A 27,779-nucleotide genomic window follows, 5' to 3' on the forward strand; every position below is an offset into this window, starting at 1 on the left:
ATAAACATATTACACACCAATTGTTTGTTTCAAAAGTGTTTGCTCTCAATTCACTGACAACATGATTGTTGTTATTATTATATAATTTTTTTTTTAAATGTTTATATGTCTATGTGGTGTTTTTAATTTGCAAATCATGTGTAAATTCATAAGTCGACAGCATTGGTATTAATATTTTCAGTGAACCAAAGACAGTCTCAAAAACACGCGGGCGTTTCTGACGTCACAAACGACCTTGCAACGAATCAGATCAACGTGTGATCGTCAACCAGTGGATCGCTGAGTGAGTGAGTGGAGGCGGGGCTCATCTGCATATTCATAGAAGCATACTAAATAAGGCAAGGGTGTCGAGTTACATTGTCATTTTTATTATGTTATAAATATGTCCTTTTGGTGATCAAAGATGAGTTTTAAGGGATAAAATGATTGAGGGGGACTAATATTTTACACTGCATTTTGCTAGAAGCCAGGCCCCATGCAAACAAAATGGATGAAAAACGGCCTTTATGTCCTAAAAAGTCAAGAGAAATGATGACTTTTCATTATATGTGTTTATTCTGTGCAGTCCTTTCTGCTCTGAGAGCTGCTGAGTACACTAATACATCAGAGCTGTTTAAAGTGTGTTGAAGGCCATGTGTGTGTGTGTGTGCAATGTTAGGATTTGCGAGAAGAAAAAAAAAAGAGGAAAACTTCCATGAACTTACAGGAAATATTTGAGATGTTGGTTAAGCCTTTTGTGCAAGACTTGATCACAAACAATGTAGCATTATTACTTTTTTTTTTATCCCGGTTCATATTAAACAACTGGTTACATAAAATTGCAAATGTTTTTCTTTGAAAAAAAAAAAAAAATCAGTAGTTGAAATATTAGACGTTAGAATTATGGATTTACAAGATTGCTCACTACTGCACTATGTTGGTTTGTTTGTATGTATGTCTGACTGTTAAAAAAAAAAAAAAAAAGAATTTCACACACTTTTGCGTCACCATATGCACACGAATTTCCCACCCAAAACGCTCGTCTAAACGAAGAATAAAAAAATGATAACGCAAAAAAAAAAAAAAAAAAAAAAAGACGTTAGAATAAAACTTTAGCCTGTGTTTAGGTTGTAGCAACTGTACTTCTGAAACAACATCAGGTAAATGAACATTAAAAAATGCCCCTTAGCTGTATTTCATTGTAATTCACGACTTCACAGGGCTTATTGATTTTATAAAACGGTTAGTCAACAAAAATATTTATTTTATTTGCAATATTTATTTTATTTTATTTATTTTTTATGCAATGAGGTCACAGGTGTAGGCCTATGTTAGAAGTTTATAATGTAGGGGGCGGGGGTTTCATATTATAGGGAGCATTTGATTGGACAGAAAATCTGATGAGAAGTGACGTCATCAAAATGATTTTTCCATATTGGCGGAAGTCAGAGGCTGTAATTTTTTAACTGTTTTATATTCATTATCAACATATTCATACTAAAAGCCTCAACATATTAATACTAAAAGCCAAAAACTTCAATTTTGATTTCATGGGAACTTTCAAATGCGATTCAACCAATCAGAATCAGACAGGAGGTCTGATTCGTTGGTCGTCTGAACCACCAGAGCCGTTAAATATGTTTTTCAACGGCTCTGGTCTGAACAAAACATAACGGCAAACGGGCTGACAAACGAATCGGAAGAGCGATTACTACACGGAGGTAAGAAAAAATGGTAGCGAAATTTTCATGAAGATAGAATTTCCCTCAGATACAGGTTCATATAAATCCCCCTCAACTCAGATTCACACAAATCACGTAAAAGGCCTAATTTAATGTCAGAATGATTAGTCAAAAACAGTGCAAAAATGTCTTTCTAAGAAATGTCAAAAATCTCCAGGCGATATCAACTGTGTAAAATTATAAGTGAACAAGGAGCTTTATACAGCAGAGATATGCCATTGAAAACACGTTTAGTCTAACTAATCCATCAACAACAGCATCGCTTTCACGAACAACAAACAGAGGTAACTTACTCACTAGCATAATTGACATACATGATTTTTTTCTGAAATATTAAACTAACGAAAATAATCTTAAAATTAATCTTCATGAGTTTAAATGAAATAATTTCAAACGTTGCAGGTTTTCAGGAGGCGTGGAAGTGTAATGACACCTTTAAACCAACAGGTGGCGCTCTCTGTCTGTCCAATTCAAAATTAATCACCGCTCACCAGCCAGCAGTGGGCTCCGTTTTTGCCCCTGGTCAAAAGGATCTTACACGACATCGAAGCGGACTGTTTTTTTTAAATAAAAGTTTTGTCTTGAACCGGTTAAGTTATAAGCAACATGAAACTCAGAAAAACAGGCTTGAAAACCGTATCAACTATATCATAGCAAAGCCGCATGAATAACGTTATACCAGAATGACGCATGCAATGGAGTCTCCTGCTTGCATTCAGAAGGAGTTCATGAGTGTCTTTTTTTTTTTTTTTTTTTTTTTTTTTTTTTTTTTTAAATGCTTTATTTAAACATTCAGTTTACAGAGTAAAACAACATAATAATAACATCAACAACATAATAGCACAAAAAAGAAATTAGACAACGATAAACAGGAAAAAAATAAATAAATAAAAAATAAAAAAAAATAAAAATAAAAAGAGGGCAATACATAGATGAAAATAAATCTAAACATTTAATAAAGTAAAAAGTTTGTAGGACTTACAAATTTTACATGTTTTGAGTGCTTTTGGGTTAAGAGAGGAAGAAATTGTAGTGAAGTAATGTTTTATCTCATGCAAGAACACCAGAAAAATTGGTTTACAATTTGAAAACTTACACTTGTGAATATAAAATCTACACAAGAAAATAAGTAGATTTATAATAAAGCAGGCATTTGAATCAGCTTCAAAAAAACCAAAAATAACAGTTTTGGGATTCATGGAGAAATTCTTCAAGATATTGCTTGAGATAAAACCACTAACATCTTTCCAAAGTTGCCGAGTAAAATTGCATGACCAAAATAAGTGAAGAAGAGTTTCAGTGTCATTCTGACAGAAAGAGCAATTTGTGTCAAAATGAGATCTAAATTTTTTCTTTAGGAAATTTTTAACTGGGTAAATATTATGAGTTAATTTAAAGGATATTTCTTTGATTTTATTTGTGAGGAGAAACCTATGTTGCATGGACCATATTTTTTGCCAATTTAAGTTATCAAAAAGTCCATTCCAATATGACATTGCAGGAGGGACAGAAATAATGTTCTCAAGGAATAGAACTCTTACTTTATAATTTCTTCCTTTTTTTTCAGTGAAACATATCTCACCAATAGGAGTATTGACAGGTTCAGGCAAAGATAATGAACTCAAAGAGACAGTGTTATTTTTGAAAAGTATGAGTATCCCAGATGGAATAGCATCCATAACTGTGGCAAACTCTTTGGGAGTTACAGGTATATTATATTCTGAAAGAAACTCTGCATACCTAAAAAGCAGACCTTCATTATTAAAGAGTTGTCTAACATGAATTATTCCATTACAGAACCAGTGATTATAGAACAAAGACTTATTCTTAAATAAAATATTCCTATTGTTCCATATGTAACACCGATGAGGAGAAAAATTATGTTTGTAAATGAGAGTCCATGCTAAAAGAACTTGTTGGTGAAAGTTAGATAGCTTGACAGGGAGTTTATACACATCATAATTACACATTAAAGCAAACTTTGCACCCCCAAGTTGCGAGAAGGCAAGCTGAGGGAAAATATTCCAAATAGAGTTGGGGTTTTTAAGGAATCGATTAAGCCAATTTATTTTAATTGTGTTATTTAGTAAACTAAAATCAATTAAATTCAGGCCACCCTTTTTTTGAGAATTAAGTATCACTGATTTTTTTAAATAATGGGATTTGTTTTTCCATAAAAATTTAACTAAAACTCCATCAATAACTTTACAGGTGTGCTTATCAATGTACAGTGACTGAGCGGCATAAGTCAGGCGAGACAGACCCTCTGCTTTAACAAGCAAACCTCTGCCTTTCAAAGAAAGGTCTCTCTGCAGCCAGCAGTTTAGGCGTTTCGTTGTTTTTGAAACAATTGGGTCCAAATTAGCAGAGCACCTAGAGTTATCTTTGGTTATTTTTATACCTAAATATGTAACACAGTTTTTAACTGCAATACCATCAATTGAAGAGAACATACTGTTTTTTATCGGAAGTAATTCACATTTATTAAGATTTAGATGTAGGCCCGAGGCTTTAGAAAAGAGATGAAGAGTGCGTAAGGCTGCTGGTATTTGCAGAGAGTCCTCCAAGAATAAGGCAGTATCATCTGCTAACTGATTAATAATTATCTCTGTATTGCCAATTCTGATGCCTTTTAGCTGGCTTGTTTTAATGTGCGAACTAAGAAATTGTGTTGCAATTAAAAAAAGATAGGGAGATACTGGACATCCCTGTCTCACTCCACGATTTAAGAAGAATCTGGGAGAGGTACCGTTACTCAACTTAATGGAACTACTACTATTCACATACAGCATTTTAACCATATTACAGAAGGAGTCCCCGAAGCCAATTTTATTTAGAGCTTGAAACAAAAACTGATGTTCTAATGTATCAAATGCTTTATAATAATCTAAAAATAATATAAAACTTTCTTTTGGGAGTAAATATGAATAGTCCAATAGATCTAATATTAAGCGTATGTTGTTTGATATATGTCTATTTGGTAAAAATCCTGACTGAGTTTCATCAATAATGGAATTTAGGACACATTTGAGTCTTTTGGCCATAACTAAAGCTATTATTTTATAATCATTATTTAGTAAAGAGATTGGGCGCCAATTATCAATGAAAAGGGGATCTTTATTTGGCTTTGGAATTAAGGTGATTATTCCTTGACATAGGGTGGGAGGAAGACATTTTTTCTCTATGCTTTCTCTAAAAACCTCTAATAAAAAGGATGCTATTTTTTTACTAAAAAGTTTATAAAACTCTGAAGTGAGTCCATCAGTGCCAGGAGATTTTCCATTTTTTAATGATTTAATTGCTTCTACAATCTCTTTCATGGTAATAGGAGCGTCGCAAAAATCTTTATCAACCATATTCAATTGCTGTACATTCTGAAGAGAGTCAAAAAAATCAGATGCATCTCGGTGGCAAAATTTAGATGTATACAAGTCTGTGTAAAATTTAGAACAAAATTTTCCAATTACTTTTTGATCTTCATTTAATTTTCCATCAATCATGAGTTTCCCTAAATTACCTGTTTTAGCTTGTTGTCTTTCTAAACGGAAAAAATAAGCAGAGCTTTGTTCGCCTTCCTCAAGCCACTTTCTGCGTGATCGGATGTAAGCTCCTTCAGCTTTGTATTTATATATTTTGTCTAATTGTAGATGTTGCTCAGCAAGTTCAGCTTTTTCAAGATCAGTAATATCTTCCACATTTTTAGCCAAAAGATTAGCAATTTTACAAATAACATTACTCTCATTAGACTTCCTCTTTTTAGCCAAATCACTACTGAATTTTCGAAAATATTTACAGACTTCATATTTAACTAATTCCCAATTATTGCAGTAATTATTTTCTTCCTTTGCTTTGTTCCAAAAATTTGTAATAATGTCATCAATTTTATTTTTAACTTCATCATAGGCAAGAATTGAGTTATTAAGCTTCCAATATGAGGGAGACCTATGGGAGTTCACATTAGTTGAGAGAGCGATGCGAATAGAAACACATTTATGATCCGATAATGGTGAAGGTATAATATCAGTTGAAATATTATGCAGCTCTTTAGGAGCAAGCCATATGTCAATGCGAGATTGGGATGAGAAGGATTTATTATTCCAAGTAAATACCTTTAAAGATGGGTGAGTTTCCCTCCAGCTATCAACTAAAGAAAACCTTTGCATGAACATTTTTAAATATGAATTAGAGCTATTAGATTTTGGGGGCCATCTGTCAATATTATTGTCTATAACCACATTGAAATCTCCTCCGAAAAGCAAGTAGGAGTTGGGGTATTTATTTAACAATGAAAGTATGCGTTCTTCCATTTGATAAAAGAAATCTTCATTTTCTTTTTGCTGATTAGGACCATAAAGATTGGTAACAATAAACATCATATTTGAAATTTCAAGTAGGAGGCAAATATACCGACCATTTGGATCACAATCAGAAAACAGAATTTTCCCCTTAAAACGATGAAGTAAGATGCAAACTCCAGCTGAACTTGATGTTCCATGGGACATCCACATGTCCAACCCCCATTGTGATCTCCAGAAATTAAAGTCTTCTTTGACTGAGTGGCACTCTTGTAAAAAATAAAAATCAGAGTTAAACTGTTTAAGATATAAAAATATAGCTTTACGTTTAGTAAGGTTTCTTAGCCCTCGAACATTAAGTGAGTGAATAGAAAGAACCATAAAAGGAGAAAAAAAAAGAAAGAAAAAAAGATTTATCTTGAAAAAGCTAATACAATGAACTCGTTGAGACTAGAGAAATATGTGCATAAAATGAGCACAGCAAACTAGAGTAGCCTAAAGACAAAATATTGATGTAGTGCAGTACAAAAAACAAAATGAATGTTCAGATTATAGACTTTTAAACAGAAGTAATGTTGTTTAAGAACCCGTAACAAACGTGTAAAATAAACACGTAACAAACGTGTAAAATAAACAAATAGCAATAAAGTACCGTTTTGTTCGGCAAATTATGAGCTACTAATTTAAACTCAGTGACACTTTAAAAAAAAGTGCAACGTTAAAGTTTAACCCTAAAAGGAACAAAATACCTGACTCGAGGGCATAACGTTAGATGCTTCGCGTGGATATATACTCTGGTTCATCTGGTCCTGAATCGGAAAGGTGCAGATTTACTAGAGTAAGCAAGTAAATAAACAAAAGTAGCAAAAGACTCAAGTCAGGTTGGTGGAAAAATTTCGGTTCCTTCCACAAAAGCCCTTCCTCCTACAAAGTATGCCCGCTTGTTGTCCCGCCGTGCCTTGTCCACGAGAGGCCACAGTTTGTTTCTCTTCTCTCTATCTGTCGGGGACAGATCTTCAGACAATTTTAAGTTGTTGTTTCTGAGAAATTGAGAGTCTTTCGCAGCCCGCCAAATGGCATCACGGTAGAAGCGCGAGGTGAACTGAAAGATGATCCCTCTAGGTTTGTCGTTGCTCCCTTGTTTCCGGCCAAGTCGGTGAACAGTGTCAACGGTGTATTGAAGTTTGTCCTTTGCTTCTGGTAAAAGCTGCTCACAGACCTGGATAACCCTATCTCGAACATCCTCCCTCTCCTTTTCAGGGATCCCGTAGATTCTCAGATTCCAACGACGTGTGTATCCTTCGAGATGAGATAGACGTTGTTCATGCTCAGATGATTTCGCCTCAACCTTCTTCACCCGTGTCTCCGTTATACCGAGTTGGCTTTTAACATCATTAACTTCGGCACACACAAACTCAACCGCTGTCTTCACGTCGGCTATCTGTTTGGTGTTTTCGTTAACGGCCTCTTTCATACTCGCGATTGCTCGTGCATTCTCCGCCACCATTCGCTCCAGGGCATCAGAACGATTATTAATTAGCACTGTGAGTTCTTTGAGCTGCGAGAGGACATCATTAGCGGCATCAATGCTCTCAATCTTCCGCTGTTTTATAACAGGAGACTTGCATGGTGTTTCGGGGAGAGTAGAGAAAACTACTTCAGCAGGCATAATATCAGCACTATCCATTTCCGACTCGAGGTAATCATGCAAATTGTCACTCAAAAGTTTGTTTGAAACTTGCTGTTCTGCCGAGGTAACTTTAGTAGGATTAGCTTTGGCTTGACTCACGGTCTTGTTCTTTCTTTTTTCAGACTTTCCCATTTTCGATTATTAATTTCGTAGAAAAGGTATCGTGTGTACCAAAATAAAAATAGGCAGTCTTTCTTACCGCACTACAAATCGAATTATTAGTCTGAGTTTGCGGAGCTCTTCAAAGCACGTTTAGTCAGAGCGCCATCTTGGCCCTTTCGGAGTTCATGAGTGTCACGTGCTGCTGACAGAGTGAAATGACGTAATTAATTAATTCCAAGCACATTTAGTCAGTATTATGATGTATAAATGAGTAGATTTCAACATGAAGTTCAAACTGCATTAGGCTACTTACTAACTAGATGATATTCACTCTTACGTGCCTCTGTGTCACTCTCTCTTTTATGAAAGCTTGTTTCCGCCACAGAATAAAAGAAAGGTTATTATTGCGACCTCTCAGTTTTGGTATTTTATAGTTCTTAAAAAATTGTATTTATTAGTTTTTTTTAATAAAAATGTATCTTGGTGCTTTTGCTGAAATTTGACATGAATGTAAATTCCTCCGCGATTTTCGGTTATTGTTTTTAAAGAGGAATTTCTAATATATTTGGAGACCTTGAGAGGGATGAAAAGTCCCAAAGCAAATTATTTGTATTCTTTATTGGAGGATTATGGTTTTAAATAATTCTTCTATTATTCCTTTACTAATTTATTTTTCTTTTCTTTCTTTAATTTACGTATTGTATGTTGTGTGTGTGATGTGAAAATTGAATAATCTCATTCTTTGTAATTCTATCTTTTGTTTATGACTGCCTTTCTATTAATGTTCAACAAATATATGAATAAAAAGGTTTTTATTTCATGGTGGAAACAAGCTAACATTATTATATCTCAGTTCTCTTGAAATTCTCACATCCTGTCAAGAAAAAAGAAGCTCCTTCAAGTAAGTTAATGTCCATTTACACATTTAACTGGCATTGTGTTGTCATTTACTGACTTGTTTACGCATAAAGTAACATGAAATACTGGCTGTCTTTAAATTTGGCCAGAAGAAGAAGAAGGTACCTTAGAAGACATAAAGCTACTGATCATTAAAAACAAATGTAGGGATTTATTTTCTTTTTTCTGATTTTCTTCTTGTCTCACAGCAATTCCAGAGAAACACAAATCCATCACAGAGGCCCCTAAAAGCTATTTATACACTGGAAAGTTCAGGATATTATTTCCAGGTCTGCTTTAAGAGGCGGATGATGACTCTCTCGTAAATAATAATAAGCAATTCCAACCTGATCATGATGTGGAAATATATGGTCACGAAGGCGATGTCTTGTTTGTGTGGCCTTTAGGACTTTACGTACTACAGACAGGAATGAGAAGAACATCACCTTAACTTATTACTTGTAATGCCGGGACACATTGTATGATTTTGGCCTGTTCCAGATGAAAGATGACCAATCGTGTTGATTTCTGTCGTTGTGGCTCTTAAATGGTGATCCTTGTACAGGTTCAGAGATCTACATCCAGTGACTTGCCAATAAAAGTGCATCATTAAATGGCGTATCGATCAAAACTTAAAACTAATCACCTCAAGCTCGGCCTCTTTTCACTCGCCACGACTCTCCATATACTCCTCTTTCAACCGCACATAAAAAACTACTTGTTTACACTATTATACATGCGCTAATGATGTTTTATTCTTCTATATTAACTTGTGTGGTAGCTTCAACAGATGTGATCATCATCATACATGTCGTACAGTGTGATTATAGGTCTGTCGCATGCATTAAACAGGCACCAGAGATGAGATGATGAAGAGATGATGTGCGTAAGACATCAAATCACCGTCTGCCTTTTCAAGTGTGTTACTCAGAGTGACTGATTCAACTGTTTTAGTCACTGTTAACCATTGAAACGGCACCAAAAAGAAAAAAACCATCACTTTTACATGCCTGTGTTTGAGTTTGTCTGGGGGAAAGTAGTAACAGCGTTATTTAATCCATTACTGAGGGCAGTTTTGCTCACAGTCAAATAACTGAGTCATGTTTTCTTCCGTTGCAGTGAAGCTGGTGAGACGTGAAGAATGAAACGCTGAGTCACGCTGTCAGAATGAGCTCAACATGTGCTGCCCTGCGGGACCGGTGTGCTTTCGCTTCTGTGTTGAAGACTAAAACAGACGCTCTCAGATCGCCACGGAAGAGTTGGAAGGTAGGCCTAACATACAGTAGACAACATTAGAAGTGGAAAAGCTCATCAAAGTTGTCCGAAGAAACGATGAAAGGTTTTGATCCACTTCAAATGTTGAATAATGCAGATTTAAGTGATCTTTGGAAAAAAATAAAGGCTCACTTAAGTCTCAAAATATATGCTGTGTCCCAATTTGCATTCTAGCCGTTCTAAATTGTATTTGAAAATAGAATTAGTAGTCGTAGTATGTTGAAATGAGTTTCAAAAGCGACCCGCACGGTCTACTACATCCGGTCAGAACCCAGAGTGCCGATCAATGCACACGCTAACGACTGATATTGCCCACAACACATCGCGCGTTGGACGAGGATTCGGTTAGAACTACAAAAGTGTTAAAAAAAACTACAGACATGGAGGATGCGCGAGTCCGGCGGTTATGTAGAGAGGTTTAGATAAAGCGGTTTGAGTGATTAATAATTAGTATCTAACCTGACGAAAATGTATTTATTCAGTGTTGTCTACATTATATTGCATTATATACAGCAGGATTGTGAACTTTTGTAAAGATACGTTTAGCCATAACTTTTAAATGCATAATTACATTTCAAATTGCAAACACATGAGGAGAGTCTCCATGAAAGACCTACGACTGGCAGGTGTACGTGCGACAACATTTCTCTCCGAAACGGTAGGAAATTAAATTAGATTGAATTGATGATTTTAACCGTGACAAGATGATTGACAGGGCAGTTTTTGGTGACAAGATGATTGACAGGGCAGTTTACATGATTGACAGGGAAGTTTACGGTGACAGGATGATTGACGGGCAGTTTACGGTGACGGCAGTTTACGGTGACAGGATGATTGACAGGTTTATATACAAAATAGGAGTATTATATATATATATCAGTCCCTTCAGAAAAACGCGATTATGCGATCGCATGATTTAGTGCGTAATCAGCCAAAGTCTGCATATTTATGCGGGGGCATTTTTTCTGCATAAATTGCAGATTTCCATGCAAAATATGCGGGGCTTGCATGATTTCATAATCCTCGCATTTTCGTTGCAAAAAAGTCACATATATCTTAGCAGAAAGTTGAAATATGTTGCGTTTGCTTCACACGAGAGCCGCCGTTTCCCCCTGTTGCCATGGGAACGTTCTACGCTATCTCACGACCATTTCGACTTCGTACGAGGGAATCTCACGACCAATTCTGAGTGATTCAAAAGTGGCTAATTCGCAGTGTTGTAGTACTCGAGACTCGGACTCGGTCTCGAGACCATATTTTAATGGTCTTGTCATGGACTCGTGTGCATTTGGACTCGGAATTGACTCGTACTCGAACATTTTTTTTTTTAGGACTCGGAATTATTCCCGAGTCCACTCGAGTTCAATTAAAAATATTTTCATGATTATTAATGTATGTTAATAAAATATTTCTTTAAATTGATTGACACGCCCAGTGATTGGTGATTTTCTAGTGCGCAACTGCGCATGACAAATTGTAATAAAATTGCTTTTAACACCACCTACTATGTGGCCTTTTTACCCTAAAATGATCATATTTTTTAAACTCTAAGTAAATTCAGTAAAAAAAAAATTCTCTAAGTAAATAAAAGTAAATTAGGTAATCAACCCTCACTGGTCTCGGTCTCGACTCGGACTCGACCGTCTCTGGTCTCGGTCTCGACTCGGATTTGACCGTCTCTGGTCTCGGACTCGACTCGGACTCCACTCTCTATGGACTCGGTCTTGACTCGGACTCGACTCTCTCTGGTCTCGGTCTCGACTCGGACTCGACCGTCTCTGGTCTCGGACTCAACTCGGACTCCACTCTCTATGGACTCGGTCTTGACTCGGACTCGACTCTCTCTGGTCTCGGTCTCGACTCGGACTCGACCGTCTCTGGTCTCGGACTCAACTCGGACTCCACTCTCTATGGACTCGGTCTTGACTCGGACTCGACTCTCTCTGGTCTCGGTCTCGACTCGGACTCGACCGTCTCTGGTCTCGGACTCAACTCGGACTCCACTCTCTATGGACTCGGTCTTGACTCGGACTCGACTCTCTCTGGTCTTGGTGTCGACTCGGACTCGAGTGAGGTGGTCTCGACTACAACACTGCTAATTCGTACTAATTCATACGACCTCACTCGTACGAATTTGTACGATTTGTCTAAACCCACGTGACGGTTATGTTTAGGGGCGGGGTCAGGGTAGGTCATTCGTACGAATTCATACGAATTGGTTAATTCGTAAAATATGGACAATTTAGCAAAATCTTACTAATTCGTACGAGTGAGGTCGTACAAATTGTTACAAATTAGCCACCTCGTAAAATTCGTACGAATTCCCGTGAGATCGGGTTGCTACGTTACGAAGTGGCGTGAACATCATCGAAAAGCTGTAAAACAGGAACACACTTAAATTTTTACTTAAATAAAAAATGTTTTACTTAAATAAAAATTTACTTAAATAAAGTTTTTAAAATATTTTATTTATTCATTTTTACAGAAGTTGTTGCATATGCCTTTTGTAAAGCTACAGAACTCGTTTGACTTAAGTTTGATGCGTTTATCAAGGTCTCATAAACACTTTCTGTGATGTATATGCTTGCTTATCATAGGAAGTAATAAGAAATGACTCTTTACATTAAGGTTGTTGTAGCCTAGTGAGAACTGGGTGTTGTTGGGGGAATCACTTTTTTTCTCTTTTTCATCAAACCACATTTTTTGCAAGTTCCCGCATAAAATTGCATAAATATCCCGCATATTCCATCGCTTTTTAAAGAAAACGGGATGCATAATCAAGGGGTTTTGCCCACAGCAATCCCCAAAAAACCCGAAATGATTTGTATTTGTATGTGAACAGTGAAATTGATGTTGCATCACAGGTTTGGATGCACATTATTAATTATCTGTTAAGCATTATATAATAATGCAGTGATGTTGCGTAATGAATTTTAGCCATGTTGCTTCCTATCGTGTGTTTGTTCCTCAGCAGCAGTGTTTGTCTTTGATGAGATAACAGGTGACACAAAAGGTCACCAACTTCTTTCAGACTCAGGCCTTCATTTTCCCTCCAAGCTAAACACGTCCCCAGAGCACTTCCTGTCAAACAGGAACTGATAGTACGCTCCATTTTTATCTGGGCCAGAACATGGAAACGTTATCGAATTCCTGTGGGACTCTTCATCCACCCTTTGCCTGCAAGTCTGTCTGTCTCTCTGCGTGCAGGATTGAGACGTGACCGTGAACAATAAACGTTCACTGATCCGCATTGCCACACATTTTATAGAGAGACTGTGTCATAAAGTCTGCATGTGTGTGTCTGCATATTTTAGTCAAAAATAATAATTATGTGTTGATGACAGATTTATGAGAGGAAAGGGAGGAAAACAGACCGAGAAAGAATAATATTTGTCAACGAAACACAAAGCACGGCGTTTTCATAGTCTTTTTATTTCCACAATTAAATATTTTATCAAATAATAATCTCACTCCTGTTTCACAGTGCAAAATACAAAAGTACAGCATATGGTGGATTCAGTAGTTAATCTTGACCAGAATATACAAACATCTAATAACCATAAAAAATAATCTTCAAAGAGTTTTTGATATGCATGAGTACACTTGCTAGAAAAATAGATATAAGTAGTTAATGTCTAAAAAAGCAGACAGTAAAATGAGCATCGTACTGATCCGAACAACAATTTTAACAGATTTAAAACATAAATTATTATATCACCTGTTCTAGAGATCAACTTATGTAGTGTTTATCTGTCATAGACAGCTGACCACTCTAAAACCACTAGACCAGTCTAACTAATGCAAACCAGCTTAGTAGGTGGTGCCAAGTGCAATGTTGATTATTTATTTGTTTGTGGAAATTGATAAATATGTTTTGTGTGCTACCCATGAGAAATGTTTCAGATCAGTCACTTGCGTGGTACAGTTACAATGCAAACTTATGCAGGCATTAGATAGCTTTCCTGGGGTTTGGAACGGAGCCGTGTGTTTTAGACGTTCATCCAACCGCACTGTGTATTTTACTCAAAGTGTTTGTTGAGTATCACAGCCCAAAAACTCCACCCGTAGAGCGATATCATTGAACCAGCCTTTCGGGTGAATCCGGATGAATCGTGTGAACAGAGGTGGATCAAACATGTTCAGTGCCTCCTCGTCGTGCTCACTGTTCCCTTCATAGATCTACATCAGGGCGGAAACGAGACAGAACATCAAGAACATGCACGGGTCACCCCAAAATCAAAAGAATGAATATATATTAGTCTTAAAGGATCGTGACATGCGTCTGGAGCATTTGTGTATTTGGGTTCAAATAAATATGGCTGGGTAAAAAAAAAAATGCAAGTGATAGGGATGCACGATATATCGGCCACATTATCGGTATCGGCCGATAAATGATCATTTTTAATGTTATCGTTATCGGCCCAATAAGAACATTTAGCCGATATCTAAAAGCCGATAACTAATGTGTTATTTCTTTCAGCTGAGGCGCTTTAGATGTGCACTGTTCAACATGATGCTTTTAAATTGCTCACTTTAAAAAAGGAAAATCCAGTTAAAGTGCAAAACGCGCAGCGCAAGTCTGTCATATCGGCTACACAATATTAAAATAAGAACATCATAATTGTGTTTGTATCTTGACTTTTAATGAGGAGACTTTTTTTTTATAATCAGGCTCTCAAAAATTGTCTAAAAATTTGGCTTTAGATTTATCGGCCAATATATCGGTTATCGGCTTTCAAATACAAAGAATTATCGGTTATCGGTATCGGCCAAAATTGTCATATCGGTGCATCCCTAGCAAGTGACATGTTTGCGAAGATTGTTTTGTACAGCGTGCGTCTCCCTCAGACTGTAACCGAAGCTCAGCCGCACCAGACACAAGTCAGCCGCGGCACTGAACGCGGATCCACAACAGAACCGGAAGACAATACAATGCTTAATAAACTCGCAGTTTCTGTTATTTTTGGACCAAAATGTATTTTCGATGCTTCAAAACATTGTAACTAACCCACTGATGTCACATGGACTACTTTGATGATGTCTTTATTTCCTTTCTATACCGTATACACATTTTCAATAATGAATTCTGAAACTGATTATTAACAGAAGCCAATACACACAAATATAGCCATACCTTTTCACGGTCTGTGCCCTGCTCCTTCACACTGGTCCAGCTGTGACCGTCATTGCTGATAGAGATGGTGAATTCAGTGACCATCATCAGTTTCAGGACAGATCGAGCCCCCTGTGTGATCAACCCAGTCACTCTCTTCATAGAGAGAAAGTCCACCTGTAACCACTCGTGAGGGCTATTCGTCTGTAGAAAGAGAAAAAAAAAAGGGGAAGACAGGAAGAGACAAAATATAAGATGATCAGTTTAACTATTTATTTATTTTCTATACAGATGAATGTGAAAAATGAACAGATTAATATACTTTCAATGTTAACAAACAAGTTATAAAATTACAATCAATAGGACAAATACAATAGAAAAAAGATACAAATGAAATAAAGTTTAGCCTACTAATAATAATAGCCTAATATACAGAAACTGAATTAAGTAATCAAATGTAATAAGACTCTGTATAGCCTTCATCGTATAAATTAAATATACAATTATTCTTATTCAAAGTTGCTAAAGTTATTCAGTGAGGAGCAGAAAGTGATTGTCTCGTTCGATTAACATTAAATGACACTTCACCTTTAATAAGCACAGATTTCTGCAGGTATTAATGTTAAGTTATAAAGCAGAGCGGCACACTATAATAGCTCTAAATCGTCTGAGTCGTTTGAAAAAAGATGCCAATTAAACATTTGTATTAGTACTAGACACAATTTTGATGAAATATACAGCCCTACACATTATTGGCTGAATAACTGGCACGAAGATAACACACAAGCTCAGTCTAAACAGTTCTCGGTTCTATGATTCGAGAACCGCTGTCACTGTGCGGTCGGTATAGTATCAGCTGCTCGTGCTCATCACTTCTCTCAACAGTGGCACCAACATATCTCGGTTCAGTGAACTGTTGGAGTTACTGGATTCAGGATATTGATTTATTTCGATTCGTAGGCGACTGTCAGGCATGTCTGAAAGTGAGTAACTGTAGTAACTTGTGGATCAGCACTGACGCAAGACGCGAACTGTTTCGAACGATTCAGTTCGATTTAGTGTACTGGTTCGACCGGTTCACTAAAAAGAACCGGTTCAAAAGAACGATTCGTTCACGAACCGGCCATGATCACTACAGTCTGCAGAGAGATGGAGGCGGCAAGAGAAAAGGTGAAGACTGGGGAGTGGAAGCTCCGCAAATACACAAATAGAAAGAGTAAAAGTGTGGGAGACATTTGCTGAAATAATGAAAGATGATGACGAAAGTGCTGGCTTTGCCTTTGTTATGTGTAGGCCTACGTCTTCTTGCGATGCTGTGTTACACGTCTATGGCCCAATAACGCTCCGATGAGCATTTACTACTTTTAAAAAATGCGGTCAGGAAGCGGGTCGGGTACAATATTACCCGCAATATTACCCGCATATCGCATCACTGATAGATAGATAGATGGACAGATAGATAGATGGACGGATGGATGGATGGATGGATAGATAGATAGATAGATGGACGGATGGATGGATGGATAGAATGATAGAACGATGGAAAGATAGATAGATAGAACGATAGAACGATAGATAGATAGATAGATAGATAGATAGATAGATAGATAGATAGATAGATAGATAGATAGATAGATAGATAGATGATAGATAGATAGAACGATAGAACGATAGATAGATAGATAGATAGATAGATGGATAGATAGAACGATGGATAGATGGATAGATAGATAGATAGATAGATAGATAGATAGATAGATAGATAGATAGATAGATAGATAGATAGATAGATAGATAGATAGATAGATAGATAGATAGATAGATAGATAGAATGATGGATAGATGGATAGATAGATAGATAGATAGATAGAACGATGGATAGATAGATAGATAGATAGATAGATAGATAGATAGAACGATGGATAGATGGATAGATAGATAGATAGATAGATAGATAGATAGATAGATAGATAGATAGATAGATAGATAGATAGATAGATAGATAGATAGATAGATAGATAGATAGATAGATAGATAGATAGAACGATGGATAGATGGATAGATAGATAGATAGATAGATAGATAGATAGATAGATAGATAGATAGATAGATAGATAGATAGATAGATAGATAGATAGATAGATAGATAGATAGATAGATAGATAGATAGATAGATAGATAGATAGATAGATAGATAGATAGATAGATAGATAGATACCTTGGGTCTCCATGCATTTGCTCGTCCCTCCTTGTGGAGTCGAGCGAGGTCGGGACTCCAGGAAAGTAACCACTTGTTTAAGAACGAGGAGGCGCTGATGCTAGTGCTAGGAATCGTGCGCTCCATTCCCAACGGCATACAACAGCCTGAGGAACACACACAAACACACACACAAACATCACACAACAGCCTGAGGAATGTTAAACAGCTAATGTTGAAATTAACATTAACAAAGATGAACAAATTCTGTTTAAGTGCAGTTCATTATTAGTTAACTAATTAACCTTATTGTAAAGTGGTACCAGTAATGACTATCTTACAAGTCACTTGTTTTCTAGTTGGTGCATTTTGTGTGTGTGTGTTCTCTCACTATTGAGGTCACATCCCAGTAGTTCAATCCTCAGTGTGGGAAGCTTCTGGAAGGTCAGTGGCTGAATCCTGATGTAGCGACCCACGATGGGTGGAGAAAATAAGTTCTCTTTTGTTCCTGAACCGTCCATGTTTCCAATGAAGGTCTGATATCAAATAAGCGAGAAAACAGATGTGAATAATACTGAAAGTAGGAAAGATATACAGTAAAAATAGAATAATTTATAATCAGGGAAGTGCTTCTTTTGAAATCAGAGCAACGCAGTTTCACTGGAAAAAATATGTTGTTGTGAGTTTCATCATGCATTTTTTTTTAAGACTGTGAAGTTTAAAGGGTGGGAGATTTAGGGAGGTTTTGTGTTTGAAGTGGCCAGCCGGAATTATTTTCTAAAAATAGCTCTTAAAATATAATGATTATCCACAAATATGTGATATGGATAAACTAGGAACTTTCTAGAAGATCAAATAAGATTCCTATATAATATGTGAAATTTATTAAAAAAAAATAAAATGTGTGATTTTGTATTTGCAAGCGAACGCAGTTTCTTGTGAGAATGCAAATGTTTTGTGAGCAAACAAAAGTTTTGAAATATATTTTTTGCCAACAGAATAAAACATTTTAAAAGATAATTGCGACACACAACTGGGAACTGGGACTTAATATCATGCAATTCTTACTTTATAACACAAAATTGTGACTTTATTTCACGCAATTCTGACTTTATAACACACAACTGGGACTTAATTTAATGCAATTTTCAGAAAAAATACAGTGCTACAAAACAAAGCGTGCAATATGCCCTCTTTAAATTCAGATGCTGGTACTGACGTAAGATGACTTGCTGCTGTTTCCTCTGTAGATGGTCCAGTTCTCCAGGTCAGTGCTGTAACTGATGGTGTACATAATGGTGAAATACTCACTAAAACCCATCTTTGCACCCTGAGTTTGAATACCATGGAGGAGCATGGGCTTTAACAAATCCACCTAAAACACACATACAAAGATAAACAGGAGAGATATGAAGGGTTGGGTGGTTGTGTATGATTACTAGAACAATTACACGTGATTGAATAAATGCTTCACTACAGACATTTCAGTTATTTTCTATGGAAGCTTGTTTCCGCAACAGAATAAAACATTTTAAAAGACTTTTTATCTTGCAATTCTGACATTTTATCTTTGAATTGCAAGATATGAAGTCAGAATTGCGATTTAAACTTGCAATCGTGGAAAAAAGTATTTTTATTTTTATCTCGCAATTCCGACTTTACATCACAAAATTACAAAATTACGACGTTATATCACGCAATTGTGAGATAAAAATTAAAAATTGGAAGATAAAAAGTCTCAATTACCTTTTTATTTTTTATTCTATGGCAGAAACAAGCTTCCATTATTTTAAAATTAGGCTAAGATTGAATTAATTTCCATTTACTTCCAGGAAATATTTCCAAGTTTTGCAATCCTGCTAAAAATAGTCAATTGTTGTGTATCCTACACACTTTCTCTCTTTCTCTTCCAAACACTATTGGATCAAAAGTTAAATACAATCTACTGTGCAAACCTATTTATAGTATTTCAAAACTATTTCCCACTTTGTCTTGCTGAGAATAAAAGAAAAATGTGTCAAGAATGACTGACTGATTGTGGTGCAAAGAGTCACTATTGTCTGTGATATGAGCCACAAATAAATCATACCATGTTTTCCTGACAAATAAGCCAAAGCACAGCATGTTATCTGTGTTTCTTTTACCTGGAGCCAGGAGTCTGTGCCTCTGCCCATCCAGGCATTAACCGATCCAGATAACTCAAGTCTGGCTAAATCGGGCTTCCAAACACCTTTAAGAGAAATGGCATTTCAATAAAAAAATTGTATTAAAATACTACATTTTATGGCCCAAGTCAAAAGAGCTGAATGTCTATGGGACTTGCACCAATTTTATGGGGTGACCAAATGCAGACATTTGAATACTTTCGTCATAGTATTATTTTGTGGGTTTTATGTTGCATTTTCTTACCATAGTGATCCGAGGCTGTTATTTGGTTGTTGTTAATCCACCCTAGCTTTATTCCTAATGGCTGAATGCATCCTGTTGAACAAAATCAATCAGTTTGGGGTGCCTCGAACTATTTAGTGATTCACAACACGACTGCAGAAACAGGATAACGAGAACGATTCTCGACAATCTCCTATCGAGAAAAGCTCTTACGTGGGTTGTAGACCAGCATCTTGGCTCTCATGCCGGCCAGCTGATGTTCCCCTATAGTGCACTCTATTAACCAGGTGCCCACGATAGCTGGCCTCATCTCCACCGTCCCAAAAACACCTGCCGAGCGACACAGAAAAAATTATATTTATAGAGAGAAAGGGTGTATCGCAGATTCCACAAAGATATGAAGCTGTTTTCAGCATTGATAAAAATCAAGAAATGTTTCTTGAGCAGCAAATCATCATATTAGAGTGATCTGAAGGATCATGTGACACTGAAGACTGGAGTAATGATGCTGAAAATTCAGCTTTGATCACAGGAGTAAATTACATTTTACAATATATTCACATAGAAAACAGATACTATAATACTATTTCACAATATTACTGATTTTACTGTATTTTAAAATGAATAAATACAGCCTTGGTGAGCAGAAAAGACTTATTTCAGAAACAAAAACATTAAAAAATCTTGATTATTCCAAACTTTTGAACGGTCTATGCTGTGAGATTGCCCAAATTATGCTTAATTAATTGTAATCCTAACATACTAACAGGCATGAAGGGTTTGTGTATAGTTTACCGGGATAGAGATTGAAAATTCCCATGCGGTGATCCTGATCTTTTCCGACTCTGAATGGCAGTCCGTGGAAGTGTACAGCGTGAAACTCGCCTTGACCCCCAACGTTGAGAAGATGCCAGCGAGTCGTCTGGTACTGTTCAACTATCAGGCCAGGAAGCGTTTCTGACACGTAGCCGTTAATAGCTACAAGTGCCAATAAAACACAACACACAATATTATATTGTGGCTATTATTACAGTTTAGGAAAGCATGTCACTAGCAATTCCAAGGTTATGGGTTCGATTCGCAAGGAATGCATGAAGTAATCAAATGTATAGCCTGAAAGCAATGCATGTGCAAAATTCATAAATGTCAATGCACATGTCACCTTAAATCAATGCATCACCATAATGTAGAGCCAGACCGATATATCGGCATTTCTAAATAGGCATTTTCTAAAATATCGGTATCGGCAGTTATAACGGCCGATAAATGAATATTTAAAAAATAAAATAAAAACGGACGAATCACGCTTCAACCATGTCATGAGTCTTGGAGTTGTATAGTTTGTCCACCAGATGGCGCTCTACACTCGTGTATAACGCGCCACACATCCTGCAACCTGCTGATCCAGCCAGAGTCGGGCAGAGAGAACCAGTTATGCATTATCATATTATTTTAGTTAAAACTCATAATTAACTACAAATAACTAATGTTAGGGAAATCTGTTAATATTTTGTTGCGCGTTTCTAAAATAAAAATAAAAATATCGGCCGATATATCGGATTTTAAAACCAACAAATATTTGTATCGGTATCGGCAATAAAAATATCGGCCGATATATCGGATTTTAAAACCAACAAATATTTGTATCGGCATCGGCCTTCAAAATCCTTTATCGGTCGGGCTCTACCATAATGTTTCTTTATGTTTAGAAAAACTGGGTACATGTAGCCTGTTAAACTGTTCTTGTACTAAAGAAAAGGCTATTTAACAACTGAATTACACAATGACAAGCATAAACACATGGATCCATTTGTATGTGAACAGATCAGGGGTGCGTTTCCCGAAAGCATCGTTAGCCAACTATGGCCGCACGTTCCGTCGTTATCAGCATAGTTCAACGAGTTGATGTTCCCGAAACCATCATTCCAACGAACTTTCGCAAACAGCATCGCAGAGTTGTGTGTGTGTGTGAGCGACAGATCTCCTGTAGTTAGAAGCAGTTTCTTGTTTGCATGACATGTGGACTCAATACATCCGTATCTTGTGCTTACATTCAATGCAACCCGTGTCTTTTATTTAGAAAACATACAAATGACATTTACAGCTTTGGGTTTGTCAAGATATTTAAAGCACCGTTTTTGAAGGCTTCGCATATGTGAACGAGCTCTAGTGTGTAAGAACGAGCTTATGATTGAATCTGGAAATTAGGGCTGCAACTAACGATTATTTTGATAATCGATTAATCAGACGATTATTTTTTCGATTACCGTAATCGATTAATCGGATAAAATTATATACATTTTTTTTTTGTTTATTACAACTAAATAAAACCCTAAATCAGTGTTGTGGTGAGCAGGACGAGGCCTTGGTGATCTGATAATCACTCTTTTGTGTGTTAAACAATCTACTAAATACAAACAACTTCATTATAAAGAAAAACAACAAATAAAAAAATGTGTGTACATATATATATATGACCATAACCTTGTAATCTTGTAAAAACACAACAGTGTCAATCACAAATTGTGGCATAATGTACCTGCAAACTTGTTGCTCATCTCGAACCACGGATCGTCTACTTTGGCCTGGCAGGGTGGGGTGCAAAACTTCCCGATGTTGTAGTCGAGGTACCAGCTTTTTCGTTCATCAAAGGTGGTGAAGAGAAGGAAGAAGTTTGGCACGTCAGGTTGAAGCTTTGCGCGTGAACGGAGGGTACCAGGACGACATATCAGCATCGGACCGATTAGACCAGAGTTTATGTCCTTCTCCTGGTGGACGCGGGAGGAATACAAAAGTTATTTACATTTATGCATTTAGCAGATTCTTTTATCCAAAACAACTTGCATTGCATTCAAGCAATGGATTTAATCAGTTTATGCATTCAAACCCATGGAGTTGCAAGTGCTATCCACTTCTGTTGGAGGAAAGTGAATTCATAATGATCCATTATATTTTTTTCTAAGGCACTTTTGTGCCTCAGACATGAAAGATTCCTCAAGTTAAACAAAAGCAACCTATTTTGATTCCTGTGTTGCACAATGAATTACCATGTCGACGTTGGAGTAGTAGGCCCCGGCCTTGCAGTCGAACTCTGACTCTGTCGGACCTTGTCGTTTGGAGATTCTCCAGTTGTACACCCTCTCCTCACCCGCAGGAACGGGATCACCTGGCACTTCTTCGGCCTTGGAGGCTTCTGGGCCCGATCCAGGGCCGAAACTCCCCTGCATCTTATCGTACACCCCATGCAAGTGGAAAGAGTACGGCCTGGATGCCAGGTTCCTGAAAACCACCTTATGGGAAGAGAAATGCAAGAATTTAGAGTGGGCTGAAACTTTCTGAAATTACCTGAAACTTTGCTGATTAATAAATACTTTTGTGATGATGCATTTTTGAATTATGGAAGCTTGTTTCCTCCACAGAATAACATTATTTAAAGGATAATTGCGACTTTTTTTCTCACAATTGCGAGTTTATATCTCACAATTCTGGCGTTTTTTCTCAGAATTGCATGATATAAATTCAGAATTGCGTGTTATAAAATCAGAATTTGAGAAGTCCGAATTTGAGTTTATTTCTCGCAATTGCGACTTTATATCTCCCAATTGCGCGTTATAAAATCAGAATTGCGAAAAGTCCGAATTTGAGTTTATTTCTCGCAATTGCGACTTTATATCACGCAATTCTGACTTTATAACAAAAATTGCGACTTTATATCTCCCAATTGCGTGTTATAAAATCAGAATTGCGAAAAGTCCGAATTTGAGTTTATTTCTCACAATTGCGACTTTATATCACGCAATTCTGACTTTATAACAAAAATTGCGACTTTATATCTCCCAATTGCGTGTTATAAAATCAGAATTGCGAAAAGTCCGAATTTGAGTTTATTTCTCGCAATTGCGACTTTATATCACGCAATTCTGACTTTATAACAAAAATTGCGACTTTATATCTCCCAATTGCGTGTTATAAAATCAGAATTGCGAAAAGTCCGAATTTGAGTTTATTTCTCGCAATTGCGACTTTATATCACGCAATTCTGACTTTATAACAAAAATTGCGACTTTACATCTCCCAATTGCGTGTTATAAAATCAGAATTGCGAAAAGTCCGAATTTGAGTTTATTTCTCGCAATTGCGACTTTATATCACGCAATTCTGACTTTATAACAAAAATTGCGACTTTATATCTCCCAGTTGCGTGTTATAAAATCAGAATTGCGAGAAATAAGCATGCTATTCAGAGAGGAAAAGTCTGAATTTGAGTTTATTACTTGTAATTATGACTTTATATCACACAATTCTGAGACAAAAAGTCAGAATCGCTAGATGTAAACATGCAATTGTGAGGAAAAGTCTCAATTACTTTATTTTTCATTCTGTGGCAGAAACAAGCTTCCATAGAATAGTGCGGTGAGATTTGAGTGTCTTCACTTGCGTGTATTTCTATTGAAAATACTAGATTTTGTGGATTTCTAATGGTAAGGCTAGACTTTAAGAAAGCAATGTATTGCTGTTAGTGCCTCCTTTTCATGAAGAAACTTACAGTAAGAACATCATTGATTTCCATCTTCAACACAGGACCCATAATGCCGAGGTACTCGTCCAGTTCTCCTCGTTTGATTGGATGGTTGAAATCTCTGTCCTGATAGGCTCTGAAAACCACCTTTCTATAGGCGGGAAAATATTTTCTCATTCCCCTTCGCATCTCCCTGTGGACACATCACACATTTAGTGCAAGTAGAATTGAACAAATCCTTAAGACTGCATTGGCTTCACATGAAAAGCAAGTAATATCGCCATCTAAAAGTGCATTGCAGCAGCAAAATCCCCAGAGTTAAATTAACACTGAAAGTGTGAATTATATCAACTCTTAGCAGAGTGTTAGCAGTGTTAAAGTTAATGAGATAATTGATTAATTGAGTGATGATTGAGTATTACTGAAGACACCTGATGGTGTCGCATTTTCTATTTATTCATCTGGTTATTATAACTCATGTACAGCAGCCAAACAAAATATAAAGTTAATGATTTAAGGGTCAAGAGCCCAAATAAAGTGAACACTGATCACCATAATGGTGACTTAAAATTACGGTTTTCTCCTTCAGTGATTCTGCTTGTTAGGTGCTTAATTATCACTCAATTATTTACTTTAACATTGCTTCAATGTTCATTTAACACTCCGCTCAGATTGAATCAAAATGGATTTGATCCAATCTGATACCATAAATGTGTTTTATGCAATACAAAACAATAATGTACAACACACACTATTGGTCTAGTTAATAAATTGTTTCATGTTTTTGTCTCTTAAGGCTTGTTTGTATATTTCCAAACTGAAATTATTGTCTGCTAAAATGATCAAAAGTGTGGTTGTGTGTATATATGTACTGTTACCTTGGTTTGATGAGCTGAGCTGGTTTATTAATCCCATAATCCCAGAAGATTTCCTCTGCCGCGATGTAGTAACTACGAAACCTCGACTCTGTCGACCTAATGCCGACATTATCTTCAACGTGATGAACTTCAACGCTTCCCTCATCGCTATAATCATCATAGTCACTCGACGATGATTTCCTGCCATATGTCTGATTATCTGACGAATTAGACATCGGTCCCAAAACCGGATCCAAATCTGCTTTGAACGTCTTTAAATCTTTGTAATTATAGTTAAATGGATTCAAACTTTCCTCCATCTTGTCCTTCTTTAGACCAGAACTTCCAGATTCTTCTAGAACTTCATTGTTGCTGTGAACTTTCACATCCACTTTTTTGTCTTTGCTGACGCTCCACAGCTCCCGTCGATTCCTCACTTTCTCCGATTCGACCTCCTTTGAGTCGTTCAGAAGTGGATTGAGGTTAGTCGGCAAGTTTGCGTCTTTGAGAAGGAATTTTCTAAACAGGTCATTTGTTGTTTGACCACTTGGACGTGTTTTGTTGTGAATGTTTGCAACGTTCACATTTCGATGTTCTCTTGTTAATTCTCTATTTTCTGAGGAACTCAATATGACCGGGGGGTCAATCTCATTTGGTGTACTTCTGTAAGACCTTTTCTGACGTCCCAAAGAATTTCCACCCATGTCCTCTTCCAGTTGATCCAAAATATCCTGTGGAATCCCACCCTGCGATAACCCTTCCAGATCTTTTTCCCGCTTTACCGGAACATATCTTATCTCGCATACACGGGTTCTGTTTTGTCTCTCATTGTCTGAAGCTCGGCTCATGTTTACTCGTCCAGTCGCAGACTCTGTCACAGTCCTGTTTCGGCAAACACGTATAGCGATAGTGCTGTTGTTTTCCATTGTTCCTCGTGGAATCGGGAAGTACTCAATGAAGTCATCATCGTAGTCTTCGTTGTCCACCAAAGGAAGCACTCTTTCACAGCTAACAACCGTGTAGCGAACGCTCATGCCTCGCTTTTTCAGAGAGGGGTCAAATGCGCTGACCTCCCATTCACCTACAAGCATTAAAATTCAGACGAATAAACATGAAATCAAAACTGGTTCTAATAATGAATGCTTATTATTGATCAATTTTAGTTAAAGTTTTAGTCAGAGTTAATTAGGGCTGGGCGATATGGCCAAAAAATCATATCTCGGTATTTTTTGGTTAAATGACGATATACGATATATATCTCGGTACTTTCTACGTTTTCTACGCTAAAGAAAATCTTTATATTTAAAAAAAAATATATATATAGCCTATATATTTCACATTCTGCCCAATGACATCCTACTAACAATGTTGATATTGAAGGATATGGAAACAAATATAATATATTCTATGTGCAATATATATTATGTGCAAAAAATATATAGCCTATATATTTCACATTCTGCCAAATATATTATGTGCAAAAAATAAATATATTATGTGCAAAAACTATATAGCCTATATATTTCACATTCTGCCTAATATATTATGTGCAAAAAATAAATAGCCTATATATTTCACATTCTGCCCAATATATTATGTGCAAAAAATATATAGCCTATATATTTCACATTCTGCCCAATATATTATGTGCAAAAAATAAATAGCCTATATATTTCACATTCTGCCCAATATATTATGTGTAAAAAATAAATAGCCTATATATTTCACATTCTGCCAAATATATTATGTGCAAAAAATAAATAGCCTATATATTTCACATTCTGCCAAATATATTATGTGTAAAAAATAAATATATTATGTGCAAAAAATATATAGCCTATATATTTCACATTCTGCCAAATATATTATGTGTAAAAAATAAATATATTATGTGCAAAAACTATATAGCCTATATATTTCACATTCTGCCCAATATATTATGTGCAAAAAATAAATAGCCTATATATTTCACATTCTGCCAAATATATTATGTGTAAAAAATAAATAGCCTATATATTTCACATTCTGCCAAATATATTATGTGTAAAAAATAAATAGCCTATATATTTCACATTCTGCCCAATATATTATGTGTAAAAAATAAATAGCCTATATATTTCACATTCTGCCTAATATATTATGTGCAAAAAATAAATAGCCTATATATTTCACATTCTGCCAAATATATTATGTGTAAAAAATAAATATATTATGTGCAAAAACTATATAGCCTATATATTTCACATTCTGCCCAATATATTATGTGCAAAAAATAAATAGCCTATATATTTCACATTCTGCCCAATATATTATGTGCAAAAAATAAATAGCCTATATATTTCACATTCTGCCCAATATATTATGTGCAAAAAATATATAGCCTATATATTTCACATTCTGCCCAATATATTATGTGCAAAAAATAAATAGCCTATATATTTCACATTCTGCCTAATATATTATGTGCAAAAAATAAATAGCCTATATATTTCACATTCTGCCTAATATATTATGTGCAAAAAATAAATATATTATGTGCAAAAAATAAATATATTATGTGCAAAAAATATATAGCCTATATCTTTCACATTCTGCCCAATATATTATGTGCAAAAAATATATAGCCTATATATTTCACATTCTGCCTAATATATTATGTGCAAAAAATAAATATATTATGTGCAAAAAATATATAGCCTATATATTTCACATTCTGCCTAATATA

General features: G+C 36.1%; 1 protein-coding gene and 1 long non-coding RNA gene across 2 annotated transcripts in view; one reads left to right on the plus strand and one right to left on the minus strand.

Annotated features, from left to right (window-relative positions):
- The first annotated feature begins 1,337 nt into the window (after window positions 1-1,337).
- The window catches only part of LOC148977609 (uncharacterized), a 31,850-nt gene continuing 5,408 nt past the window's right edge, over window positions 1,338-27,779 (plus strand). Inside the window, exons 1-2 of the long non-coding RNA XR_016169758.1 lie at window positions 1,338-1,700; window positions 9,825-9,971. This is a non-coding gene — a long non-coding RNA (uncharacterized LOC148977609). The remainder of the gene's footprint in view (window positions 1,701-9,824; window positions 9,972-27,779) is intronic.
- Window positions 13,394-27,779, minus strand: part of f8 (coagulation factor VIII, procoagulant component) — a 28,288-nt gene continuing 13,902 nt past the window's right edge. Inside the window, exons 13-25 of the mRNA XM_039654923.2 lie at window positions 25,076-26,135; window positions 24,225-24,390; window positions 22,726-22,968; window positions 22,218-22,446; window positions 20,474-20,656; window positions 19,892-20,008; window positions 19,700-19,771; window positions 19,435-19,520; window positions 18,510-18,665; window positions 17,682-17,826; window positions 17,312-17,457; window positions 15,115-15,297; window positions 13,394-14,159 (exon numbers count right to left, since the gene is read on the minus strand). Of these exons, the coding sequence (XP_039510857.2) occupies window positions 14,004-14,159; window positions 15,115-15,297; window positions 17,312-17,457; window positions 17,682-17,826; window positions 18,510-18,665; window positions 19,435-19,520; window positions 19,700-19,771; window positions 19,892-20,008; window positions 20,474-20,656; window positions 22,218-22,446; window positions 22,726-22,968; window positions 24,225-24,390; window positions 25,076-26,135 (2,942 nt within the window). The 3' untranslated portion in view covers window positions 13,394-14,003. The remainder of the gene's footprint in view (window positions 14,160-15,114; window positions 15,298-17,311; window positions 17,458-17,681; window positions 17,827-18,509; window positions 18,666-19,434; window positions 19,521-19,699; window positions 19,772-19,891; window positions 20,009-20,473; window positions 20,657-22,217; window positions 22,447-22,725; window positions 22,969-24,224; window positions 24,391-25,075; window positions 26,136-27,779) is intronic.

Source organism: Pimephales promelas, chromosome 9 (assembly GCF_988280905.1).
Source record: "Pimephales promelas chromosome 9, fPimPro1.hap1.1, whole genome shotgun sequence".
Classification (NCBI taxonomy): Eukaryota; Metazoa; Chordata; class Actinopteri; order Cypriniformes; family Leuciscidae; genus Pimephales; species Pimephales promelas.